Source organism: Mya arenaria, chromosome 1 (assembly GCF_026914265.1).
Source record: "Mya arenaria isolate MELC-2E11 chromosome 1, ASM2691426v1".
NCBI classification, from domain to species: Eukaryota; Metazoa; Mollusca; class Bivalvia; order Myida; family Myidae; genus Mya; species Mya arenaria.
Window position 1 is genome coordinate 49,384,438 of NC_069122.1, and position 13,399 is coordinate 49,397,836.

Here is a 13,399-nt window from a genome sequence, read left to right on the forward strand (position 1 = left end):
GCCTTGACAATGTATAGTGAAGGTAAAGTAAAATTTGGCTAGGTCGGATTTGCGGACAATGCTGTTTTTTTGTGGAACCTTGAAAGATATTCTTGAGTAATTAATCTGAAAGGTGACTTATCAGAGTTAATTCTAATCACGATTTATACTGAGTAGTCACTTTTTTGCATGCGTCTCAATAATTAATACTGGTATCAGATTGATAGTTTCACTGTTGTTATTACACTGGTAAATATTCATATTTCATCGAATAGCATAAAAGAAAATTAATGATTTCAAAAATCAATCTGATATTTTCACTGCAAAATAAGGAGTAAAAATATCAACTTTTCGAAGTACTTTTACAATCCATTGTAGTTACGTCCACTTGATCAAAACAGAACACTTCACTTTGAACCAGAAAATGTTGGCAAATAAATATTTGTCAACAAACTAGCGTGGTCCTCATCATTACCTGGAAATCGACCTGTCTTCAACCAAAACAGACTGGTCTCTGACAGTAAGATGACTGAATATCCATGTTACATGAATCACACTCTAAAACTGGGAAAAATGTTTTATATCCAATGATTATCCGCAATTGTTTTGCTTACATATTCGACCTTTCAAATTTTCATTCAATAAATGGCGGCGTAGTAATTAGGTTATGTATTCATACCACGCATAAAATAAAAGTGTTTTCGTTATTTTTGGAACATGGATGTACTTATAATACTTCATTGATAACCGTTCATAAAATAGTTGTACTAAAATACGAGCGAATAATAATTTATAAAACAGAATATCAGACAACTTTTCTCAACAAACCGGAAATAGAAAATTGAAAGCTATAATTTTGCATCAGGGGTGCCCCACGGGTAACGGCATAAATAACACCCTTTTCAAAATAGGGGGTAAATAAGAAAACAAATTAAAATTCTATAAAACTCGGAGAATAAGCATCGTGAAAATATGTTTTTCTATGACACTCGTGAAATAAAATACGATCTTACACTGAAATAAACAAATATCCTCTATTAACATAATTGAAACAATTGAAACAGTATTAATATTTTTCCAATTAATAAAGCACAAGATAGGTTTATTCTGCAATTCCACTACATTTTATTTAATACAAAATAAAAGTAATAACTTACCAGGCCATGTACAACATATGGAGATTTTCTAAAGAAAAATATGTTAAAACCGGACTCGAAAAAGCGGAAAATATGCCTTCTTAAAAGTTATTATCTAAAAATAGGCCGCTGAAGTGCTTGATTGACTTTTTTAAATGTTGATAATCGTTTCAGAGTGATAACTAAACAGTTAATATATATATATATATATATATATATATATATATATATATATATATATATATATATATATATATATATATATATATATATATATATATCATTGTTTTACAAGAAAAGGCATGTATATATGCTTTGAAAAACGATACCATATTAGGCCGCTAGGCCGCCAGGCCGCTAACTCCAAGCCGCTAGGCCGCTGAACTGCTTGATCGACTTTTTTGAAAAAACAAAACAAAAAAAAACGTTTATAATCGATTCAGATTGATAATTTGTGCATTAGAACAGTTTATTTATCAATGTTTAAGAAGAAAACGTATATAAAAATTATCTGAATAGAAAACAATTGAATGCCGCTATGTTAAAGTATGAATAAAAAAACTTTGATTTATCATTGTTTTCCAAAAAAAACGCATAAACTTTGCTAGGCCGCTAACTTTACGCCGCTATGCCGCTAAGCCACTAACTTCACGCCGGTAGGCCGCTATGCCGCTAGGCAGCTAACTTCACGTACATCACTCAGTCACACTAGAGTTCACATGTTATAAAACAAATCTGATTTTTCTTGATCTTTACCTTAAGGGATTAATCATAAAAAATGACAATAAATCTAGGCAGCATTTGTATCATTTCTATAAATGATGTTTATCTTGTTCTTTAAACTTTAAACCATGCGTGTAAAGTGATATAACACGCCCGAGCAACATTGTGCCAACGAGAGTGACATAGCATGCGTCAATCAAAGTTTTTTGACAATCATTTAAAATAAATAAAGTTTAAAGGAAACTTATTGGACATGATAAATGTGCATATCTCCTGGAAGAAATTTAATATGAACTAATATGCTGTCGTTTTATTCCACTTGAAAGTCACTTAATGAACAAAAATCTTCTCTGTATCTGAAGTATTTTTATACTCCTCTATTCTAATAATATCGTATACAAGGAACAGTGTCCGGAATTTGGCCTTTGTCTGGTAGTTTCTTGTACTTTTGACCATGAACGCCTGAAGACGATATTTCTGGAAAATTGTTTGATGTTCAGTGAACTTAATTTAACCCCGAACATGACAGGAAATTAAATTTCTAGTGTCATTTTCCACTTTCAATCTTAAAATCAACCCCTATTGAGATATATAATTTGTTTTCTAACAACTTTAATTATCTCATTATGTACCCGGCCGGGCCTTCAAAGAATAGTATATGCTATTTAAGTAACTGTATTATTGCGGTGGGCTGAAATGATGATATGAGTTTATATATATGGCTTTGATGATCGTCATTTTCTTATTAAAATGTGATTTGCAGAACAAAAAGCGACGTATACAGTCCGTAGCCAGAGATATACTTAAACCGAGGCAGTCTAGGGGGTCCGGTCCGGGCATGCTCTCTGGAATATTATTTTCTATGACTTCTCTTGTTCCTCCTTGACTACACTTCGGCCATGTTATACCACCATAAATTACATTAGTATTAGTATTGGCACTATAATTTACCAAGCGAGCGAGAAGAAACAAGTTTCATAGATGTATAGATTAGGGCGTTTTTGTTGGTTATAAACTGGTTTCGGTTTTATTTCGGTTTCACGAACTGTGCATTTGTTGTTACAATTTCAAATAAAACCAAAACCAGTGTTATCGTTTTTTAACGAAAACCGAAACCGGTTTTCGAAACTATTGAAACCACTACCGGAGGCGGTTTCATCGGTTCGTTCCATCCGAAAACTAGTTTACTTTGAAACCAACATGGCGGAAAGTGATCAACCACGTTTGTTGAAACTCAATCATTTTGATAACAATGCCTTACAATGGGCAAATGAGCTAAATGATAAAGGTTATATTTATAATTAGAAATAATGGCTACATGCAGTAGCTCCGCCATGTTGTTTAAACTGTACACAAAACCATGCATTTGTTACTTCAAGCCAAACTATCAAAACCGAGTTCGAAACTGCTGAAACCATTGACACCAAAACTGAAACTAGTTTGGTATCAACAAAAACGCCCTTAGTATTATGATCCGATTACAAGCTCTCCGAAATAACGTTGGGGTACATTGATTTTCTCGTTTTTGCAAGACAAATGAAGTAAGTAAACACCGAGTTAAATACACCAGATATATTTTCAATTAATTTTGTTTCTCAGAATCAAAAGCTTAAACTATCCTGTATGTTCGGGAAAATCCCACAATCGCAAAATATCCGTGCGGTCTATGGGAATGTGTTTTTTATGGAAAACATTGAACCAAACCATTAAGACGAGAGTTTATCATGGTTGATCGTGTCCAAGTCTTAAGTATTCTTTAAGCGCTGAAACTGCGTTCTCGCGAATAGGTACACACAAGTTAACTTAAAATTAACTGAAAATTGCATTCTTTGGAGAAGGAGGTTTCGTCACACATTTTAATCCTTCTTTGAGAGACGGCCTTTTTTTTTTAGAGTGCTACCATCTTATAACTTCGGTTTCTACTTGGCTTAGGGGGTGCGTCTTCAATGCTACACGTAAAGTGGCAATGATTTCCAGGTTACAAATGCAGGAAAGCGACAAGTAAGGTGCTGTATTACATGGTCTATAAAAATGATGAAGCGTATAATGGTCCATGACTCATTGACTGATATATTATCACCGACATTTGCCCTGTGATATTGTCTATCAACGATCCGTCGTTTCCCTGGCACTATATTTATTTGTACAGCTATTTTCACTGGCCTTTTTTTTCTTCAAACTAGTTAGATTTGGCTCGTAGAGTTCTGAGGATATCAGCAAGGTTGTTAGCTACAATGTGAGCCCGTAACAAGTCATAATCATTTGCTTGCAAGTCCACATACAGTGGACTTATAAATGCCAACATATATATTGCGTCAAACATGCCACAACAACTACCTCGAAGTTTTCCATTGACGTCAAATAACTTGACGCATTAGAAGTTGACTAACCAGATAATTCGTCAACAATATCACTCAGTGCGTCATATATATATATATATATATATATATATATATATATATATATATATATATATATATATATATATATATATATATATATATATATATATATATATATATTCATAGAATGCTAATGGAATCTATTCTTGATAACAATCTCGTATCTGAGATAATAGAGAGAGTTTTTCGTTTTGAACCACACTGAAATATGACACATTTGTTTTCCTCCTAACATGCTGGTACATCGACTAAACGAACGGACATTGCGCTTTAACCTGACATGTATCTATTTAGAATACCATTCCCATTAATTATTAAAGATAGTAAGTTGCTGAAATGTGTTTATTGCGAATTGGTGGCACCTGAGTGTATGCTGAAAGAACTACGGCTAAAACAATGGCTCTTACAATGCGTAAAGATATTAGCATGTTGATTAAGGTCAGTTATCATAGCCTGAACGCAACTTACTTCGTCTTTCAATGGCGATGCACCGTCAAACCCTTTTCATGGCTACTTCGTTAGGTCTAGGATCCATTGTTTTAGGCATCCAATAAGCTTAATAGTAATAGTTTCTGCATAAGTCCGCGGAAGTTCTACAAAACCAATGGAATATTCACGGATTTCCTTACCTACAATATACCGTACACAAAAACTCATCTATTCTGTAACACTTATATCAGTCGTTTCGACTCTTATAATGCTAAAACAATTTGGGATTTAGAAACATCACTTACATGTATAAAGTCATCAATACGTGTAAGTATAAACTATTTCATTTAAATATTGCGGCGATGTATACTTCGCAATCTTTGGACTACTTTTCAGATGTTTAAAATGACTTTCATCATATGCGCTTATCCGGTCATGAGAAGTTTTAAATTGCTGTCCTCGCGGTGTTGGTCTTTTAACGAACTCCTTCTGAGGGCAATCCCTCGTGATAAAAGTTTAAATAAAACTTCAATTTGGCCATAAGAACACGTATGTTTTCGCTTATTTTATTGGAGTTAGCTGTGCTCAATGAAACATTTATTGATTCTGTATTCGCTGTACAAACTTTATTGACTTAAGCAGGCAACATTAATGCGGAAACATTTGAGCAATACGGAGATCCATTCCATACATAGTGCGTGCCGTCAGTGCGCAAACAAAGCAGCTCTGCCAACATTGAGTACGGACTCCCGACAATGCTTAATGACAGAGAGGATGCTGCCTCGGTTTGTCTCCGTGTCTGTTCCTACGGTATCTTTGAATAATTAAATGAAGCATTGTAGTCGTTTCTTGAATTCAGATGTCGATATTCTTGTTTTTCATTGCTTTTTATTCAACTTATTCAGTTTATGTTTTTGCTCTGCAAATTTTAACCGAAGCAGCTGCCTCGGTGTGCCTCAGTGTGCCAACGGCGCTGGTATATTTTGCTTACCTATTCGCCTCGCTTCAAAGCCGTTTGATACACACATTTATAGTAATATATATAAATGGGGCATTGTTTGTGACCGGCTGTTAGCCTCAGCCTATAAACATGTTTTCACCTAGAAAGACCGAATGTCTTGAAATATGGCAATCAAGGTGATGATGCAAATCGGATTATTTCTTTCAACTTTCGGCAGTTCCAGGTTATATCCGTCGCCAATGCGGAAACTATCCATCATATTTACATTCAAAAATGGGAAATCGCAGTGAAAATTTGATTGGAATAAGAAAAAGTGTTGTAGCTGCGTTTGTTATTTATTTTAAACCTAATATATTTTACAACGACTGTGAAGAAAGTTATGATAACTTATACTGAGTCAATCTCGTTGGCACGATGTTACGCGAGAGTGTGGTCTTGTGTTGTGGTACCCGGAGAAAACCCACTTGTCGAGCTTGGTAACCACTAACCAAACCCACAAGCGCCCAGGAGGGGAATCGAACCCGGGTTCCTATGGGTGATAAGCGAGTGCGCCTACTACTGCGCTAACCGGCTAACTTGTTTGTGATTTGATACCGAAATAATAAATATTCGTTATTCATGTCGAAAAATAGCTCATTGAGCTAATGTTTCTAGTTAATATATACCCAACTTTAAATAAAGATTCGTGTGTCTTGCAATGTGTTTGAAAATAACCATGACATACAACATTCAACTAGCGAGTTGGTTAATTGATTTGGGAAACTGTAAGAGATGTTCAACAAACCTTGAGGTATGACCACAAGAGTTCAACTTCAGACAACGTTCGACCACATGTCTTTCACTGTTAACACGTTATTGCAACTAGCAACGATTGCAATGTACACTAGGACAGGTAATGTGAAACAAGACTATTTTGCGAATGTTTACTGTAAACTTGTAGGCTCCCTGATACCCGCATATATCGTGCTATCGTACATGTCATTCTAAACGTGTACAATGTATACCTTTATGCACCAGTCAATTGTAACCACGCCCCCAGCCCCACCCCACCCCACCCCTTCAGGTCCGGGTGTATACCGGGAATAGCCGGGGAATCGGGCCGTATTTTTACCTTCCCGGTGGTCTAGCAGTGCCGGGTGAATGCGGTGGTTTTGTCTTCGCGCCAAATATAGCGGGGAATTGGCCTTACCTAGAGTCCCTGTGGTGCGGGGACATTAAGCGGAGATTTTACCATCACTTCGTCCCCGCATGGTGGGGATTTTACTCGGGCTTGGCTGGGACGAAAGTCAAAGTCCCCGCTATTCCCCGGGCATTCGGGGGGGGGGGGGGGTGTTACAATTGACTGGTGCACATTATGACTCAGTGCACAGCCTGGAAGAAGTCAACACGTACACGTACCCGTACCAGCGGTGTTTTGCGATCTCTCTATTGATAGGTCGACATTAGCGGTAAGCTTTTATAAAACATTTTTATAGTAACCGAATTATACATATAAGCTCTTGACCTGAAGTGAAAAGTATGAATATATACATATGTTTTCGTTCTTTTAAGTAGCATTATAATATTCAAAAATCGATATTTGTTGAGCCTTTTTTGAAAACGCATGTCATTGTATTATAACAATGCTGTAACAAAATCATATACGGTTTATGAAACTCGGAAGCAAGTTTATTCAACTATATCAAAACACAATGAATTTAACTTGTGAGAAAGAGAAATATTCAAACAACTTATGTGTATGTATCAGTCTGATGAACAGTGAATGACTACTGTATTAGGTCGATGGCGATTTCAACTCGTTGATCTGTTTCCAGTAGTTGGCAACCTCTATACCTTCCCAGTTTCTATTGTGAAGAGGTTTCATGTACCTGGAAATTAAAAATAAGTATATTTGTATCATCTTAATCATTATACATCAATACTATATATAATATGAAACCTCAACTGTAGGGTTTCGAGATATTGTATGGGACCTTTGGACACAATATGTGATCTCGGCCGTCACTGTATTGGCATATTGTTTTCCGCATTACTTCAAAATTATTTGATGTATAATAGTAACTTTAAAACGACGTGAACAGCATTATAATGGAAATGATCATTTGCAAAGAGAAAAACAAACTACAAAAGCATCTGTTTCGTTATTAAAATTGATAGTTGTGGCGTGTGGTAATTATCCAAATAATTGCCATCAATATACCATACATGGCCTCAGAGTGACATGGCTACTTATTTGATGTATTTAGGAACATTGGATTTGGACCCTAATTTCTCGAAAGTTATTTAAGGTACAAAGAATAAGTAGCTTATTTCATTAAGCCAAATGTCTTAGTTACATAATGCCCATTTACAAAATAGTTAATCGTGAGTATTATATAGATAATTTACTTTTTACTTTTTAAAATTTCAAAGACCCTCAAGAATGTCAATTTAACACAAATTTAACCAAACAAAAAGTTAACTTTGTTTAATTCTGTTAAAAGGGACTGGGAAAGTTGAAGCTACACCCACTTGTCCATAACAGTGTCCAGCACTGTCCGCTCTTTCTGTGTCAGCGGGGTCCACGTTGATTCAAGGTTTTTCTTCATATTTTCAACGCTGAAAATAAAAAGGTAACTGGGATGTTTTTTTGACAACACCAAAATTGTTCTTGTTGGAAATCAAGCCACAATAAGAGTTACAGTTATACATAAAATCAGACTATACACGGACACTTTTGTAATCTATATTATGGCTCATATTTCTTAAATAATTTAGATAAACTTACAAAATCAACGTTGCAATATATTCAAATATTATTTCTGCCTCTATTAGACTGGACTTATCCTATGAATTTGTGATCAGATCTTTGTTAAAGTTGATATGTTTACATTATCGCTGTTAACACTTTCAAGGTGAAATATTCATTTTAAAATAAAACAACTACAGTTGAAACAAATAATTGTTACAAATACTGCATATCACACGTGTATCCATGAACAATCCTGAGCAGTAAGTATTTGAAAGTTAACAACACGGAAGTTAACAACACGGAAGTTAACAACACGGAAGTCAACAACACGGAAGTTAACAACACGGAAGTTAACAACACGGAAGTTAACAACACGGAAGTCAACAACGTTATTAACTTTAACAAAGTTTTGAATAACCGGCTGTACGGTCGAACCTGGCCGTGCTGACCAGCGTTGTTGCAATACCCGGTTGGTCCACGGTAAATTTTAACGCAAGTCGTGAAATGTCCACTCCCTCGTTCTGCAAATGTAAAATATTCCCGTCTGTTTTCGGGGTTTCATACAATGTTGTTTTATGGACCATTGTTCACAAGTTGGTTTCCGCATCAAAGTGGATTAAAATACATGAACATTGCATGTAAATATGGAAAACTATATCAGAAATTGAAAACAAAACATTGAATTTATGATTTGTTTGCTAACAGTTATTAACTTCTACCATGAACAACGAAATGTAATGTATTATTTGATGAACTAATAGAATAGACGATAAACAAGCCCCAGTTTCTCAAAAAAGCTTTAGCGTATCCACTAGAATGCACCATTTCGGACAACAATGTGTTAAAGTTTCTAAGGGGAGTACCCTACAACCCACTGCCGACATTTTCAACCAAATATATTTCGGTTGTGAAGGAGGAGTCAAAAGGTCACGCCCCCTAAGTGTAACTCCACCTCAAACGTCAAATCCTGAGGCCGCTCCTGGCATCTCCTTCTACCTAGCCAAAATACCGACTTAACTTGATTTTACGAAACAAACACTGGCCTTTAAAAGTCCAAATACGCCTTGTCCGAATAAAGATAATGCCAATTGTATAAAACTAGTTAATTCTGGTTGAGTCCAATTTAACCAAAATATTGGTTTGGGCAGTATTTATCAAATGATTAAAAAAATAAAATATAAAACTAGATTTCAATTTACCAGTGGATAACATATCAAAGTTGTCAGTTGGCAGTAGGCTGCGGGGTTTGATCCTGGTATAAGTGCCAACATACCTGACAATACATTGCGGCATCTGCGCATGTGGTTTTGATATCGGGCGTTGCTGGATGCCAGGCTGCAGGGCCTCGACTGGACAGCAAACCCATCCCGATTGCCGAGGCGTTGATCACGCCTACCCCTCGCTCCTGAACACATGATAACGAGATCGTTACAGATAATGCCCTTATATGTGTACAATGTACATCAGAATCACATATACATGTATTTTCTATATGAACACACACATGCTGATTGTGTACAGCTATAAACTATACAAAAGTACATAGACAAATAGTCAAACCAAGATTTATTGACTGGTAAATTGAATCTTGACCGGCCCTGTTGGTAAAAACTGTACGTAATACTCGTATATACTGATTTTTACGGAAATTAAAAACAACTATTTGCATATGTGATCGTCTCATAGCTTGGACACTAAACTATTATAAAATAGATAATGATACAGATAATGGTACTTTTACAAGTAAAACTCTTAGAATATTATCGAAATGTCATATTATTACTTTTTAAACATTATCAAGGACTGAATGGTCATATAATTTAGTGTCCAAGCTATGTGACGATTACCTATGACTATTTGCATGTCTTATTAGCTTCTAGGAATTTGCTAAAGGCGGCTCATACATTTGAATGAGGTCGTTGGTGTTGAGAAAGAATTAATGCATCGCAATAACTGTGAAATGTTGCATTAAATATATGATCACGATCACAAAAAAACGATCGCTTTAAAACGGATCGCAGTATTATCGATCGTCATAAATCAAAATGCAGCACATTCGATCGCATTAAATCGGGTCGCAGTAATTACATAGTAGATGAGATCGTCAAAAACTAGTCCAATTGCGAAACGGTATAATAATATGCATCATTACAATCCCTTTTCTAAACGTTCACTTTACCTTAAAGAAGGGCATATAACCCTGTAGAGAGTTATCGTTCATGCAGCCTCGGCAGTATGTAAGGACAGTGTCTATCTTCACTTGACTTTTTGTCAGAACTGTTCTGGAAATACAATCATATCATGCCTTATAACGTATATATAGGATCCGTCATAAGTCGTGTCATATAATACAGAAAAATTGTTATACATGTACATGTATTAAACCGGAAACAAAGTTTAGTGTGATAAATAGGTTTTTGCTATAATTTTAACCTAACTGTTAAAATGGATTTCTTTGATGTTTACAATTCAGGGGCGAATACAGGAAGTGTCGTTAGAGGGAGCTTAACTTAGGGAGCAACCTTTTGACATGCGCCCCTCCCTCAGAACCGAAAGTATACGGCATAAACAGTTTGCAAGAGGATTTTGGGTTACTCCATCAAGAAAATGTATTCTGAAATGATGCATTATGAGCGTATTTTATGATTTTCCCCCCGATGTTGACATAGAAAGTAAACTTGTACAAGCTTGGGGGGGGGGGGCGCCGGGTGTGCCCCCTCTAAATCCGCTAACACAATTCTATTGTTTTTCACATTCAGGAATACTTTTTCTACTGTTTTTTTGTCTTTGTAATGTAGCTAAGACAACATTGAAGATTGTGCAACTTGATGCAATAAGTCAAAATGATAACGAACATGCAAACAAACAATTTTGTAACGTTAACCTCATGCATTTACCGGAAGTTTTCCAGCGGGTACCCGGTGATGCCAATAAACCGCGCTTTTCCGGCGTCCTTGACCTTCTGAAGAGCCGGAAGAGTTTCGTTGATAATGAGATCGAGGCTCGGCGCAAATTCCATGTCGTGAACCTAGTTGGAGAAATTACAAACCGTTTTAAATTGTAAAACTCTGTCATTTAGATCTGTATCTAATTCCATTTATTAAGTTTGGATGTTGTTTTAATTTCATTTTCATTTGATTTCGATGTTGTTGGTTTTTTAAAGTTTCCAGAGGGAAGCAATACCAGGCATTTAGATCTGTATCTAATTCCATTTATTAAGTTTGGATGTTGTTTTAATTTCATTTTCATTTGATTTCGATGTTGTTGGTTTTTTAAAGTTTCCAGAGGGAAGCAATACCAGACACCCATTTTCCCATATATATTGTATAAGTCAGGCTCATGATTTCGGGAGGAAGAAACTTTCCAGAAGTAAACCTTCCTACATCTATATTATACATCCTCTTGAAAATTTCTTCCTAGCAGATTGGCCTATAGAGACGATCACCTCTACTAACAGACATACTCATCAAGAAGTATTTTTTTTTTCCAAATAATTTTGATGAAGGAAATTGGTAACTGACAAAATATCAGGTACAACAGTATCGAATACATGACGTCACCTGTATGACGTCAACGAAGTCCAGGCCAAGGCGATGAAGACTCTCATCCACGCTGCTGATCACGCGTTCCGCCCTGAAGTCGAACATAGCTTCCGGTTCCGGTTGGTAGCGGCCAACCTTTGTGGTAAGGTAGTATGATGACCGGGGAATGTTGACCAATCCCTTGAACGAAGTAATCAAATTACGCTAAAGGAAACAATGACGTTCTCATGGATCAGCTGCAATTCTTCACTCACTGACTTTTTTATTTTAACCCCTATGATTTGTTATATCTAGATTTATTTTATTTGTCAAAGGAAACATGTAAGTAAGAGTTTGAACTTGGAATAAATTTGGTAGTAAAGAAATTGCATTTGGGCCATAAGTGTGTAACAATTATGATCATAGAACTTGTTTCTTTAATTTTTTAGGCGACACTTTTTTAACCGTAAGATTAAGAACAATTAAGACAGGTAGTTAAATCAGGCATTTCTTTGAGGTGACAGTGGAGTGGCCAGTGTTTCGGACAACCGCTTAATTAGAACTGTTTGAAACTAATGTGGATATAAAAATGGCCACAGCCGATAGCCTTGCTTACATGTGTACGAAGTCAGTGCCGCCCAAAGGGCCGCAGTTTAAAACATATAGTATTGTTTCTTTATGCATATGTGTAACTCATTATAATAATGGTAAACGAAATAACCTTGCCAAGGACTGATTCCGCCTTCCCGTGGCCATACCATGGCGCCACGTCCACCAAATTGACGCCAGAGCGGATGGCAGTCTCCAGGACGCGCACGCTCTCAGAATCGTCCGTCGACCGGAACACGCTACCGAAAGACGAAGCGCCTATATGTTGAATGTGTTTGTTTTATTAGTGATATTTTATTATTTAATATCAACAGTATTTAAAAGGAGATTATTATCACTTTTAATTAGGTACATCTAGTAATAGCGTTTTATTGATATTACACACAGGATTTTTTAAAGCTCGATGAGTCGACGTGAGAGGGTCATATTGACAACAAATTACACATGTAATTGTTGGGTCAAATACTAGTATACTTTTCGAAGCTATCCATAGTTAGTTAGAAGTTAAGACGACGGTGTTATAAATTGAATTAGTGTGTGTCTTTAGATAGTTTAATATACCCAGGCTCAGTGCTGATACAGTCAATCCTGTGTTGCCAAGGACGTTGTATAGCAACGGCTTCGTTGTCATGGAAACCGGATACGTACGTCGCCTGATCCATTGTGCTGAGTTTTCGATCTGTCGATATTTGCATTGAAACATATACATATATGCACCATCTGGGACCAATAACAAATCCTACTCCCAGGCTATATTATGTAATTTTATGAAGCTTACATTAGATAGAATATGAATAATATAGCTGTTAATGTTTATTATTGGTTCAGTATACTAGTAAAGCTTGATGACTCTGACACAGATTATCAAAATTGAAAGCTCTTTACTGAAATGACCATGCATGGTATAC

General features: G+C 36.0%; 1 protein-coding gene across 1 annotated transcript; it reads right to left on the reverse strand.

Annotated features, from left to right (window-relative positions):
- Positions 1-7,281: 7,281 nt before the first annotated feature.
- Positions 7,282-13,153, reverse strand: LOC128239470 (uncharacterized). The gene is given in 10 exon segments (XM_052956121.1): positions 7,282-7,498; positions 8,142-8,228; positions 8,797-8,882; positions 9,635-9,766; positions 10,541-10,643; positions 11,259-11,389; positions 11,922-12,083; positions 12,604-12,749; positions 13,053-13,102; positions 13,104-13,153. Coding segments are annotated over 10 exon segments (1,041 nt in total). The 3' UTR covers positions 7,282-7,404.
- Between the last annotated feature and the right edge of the window lie 246 nt (positions 13,154-13,399).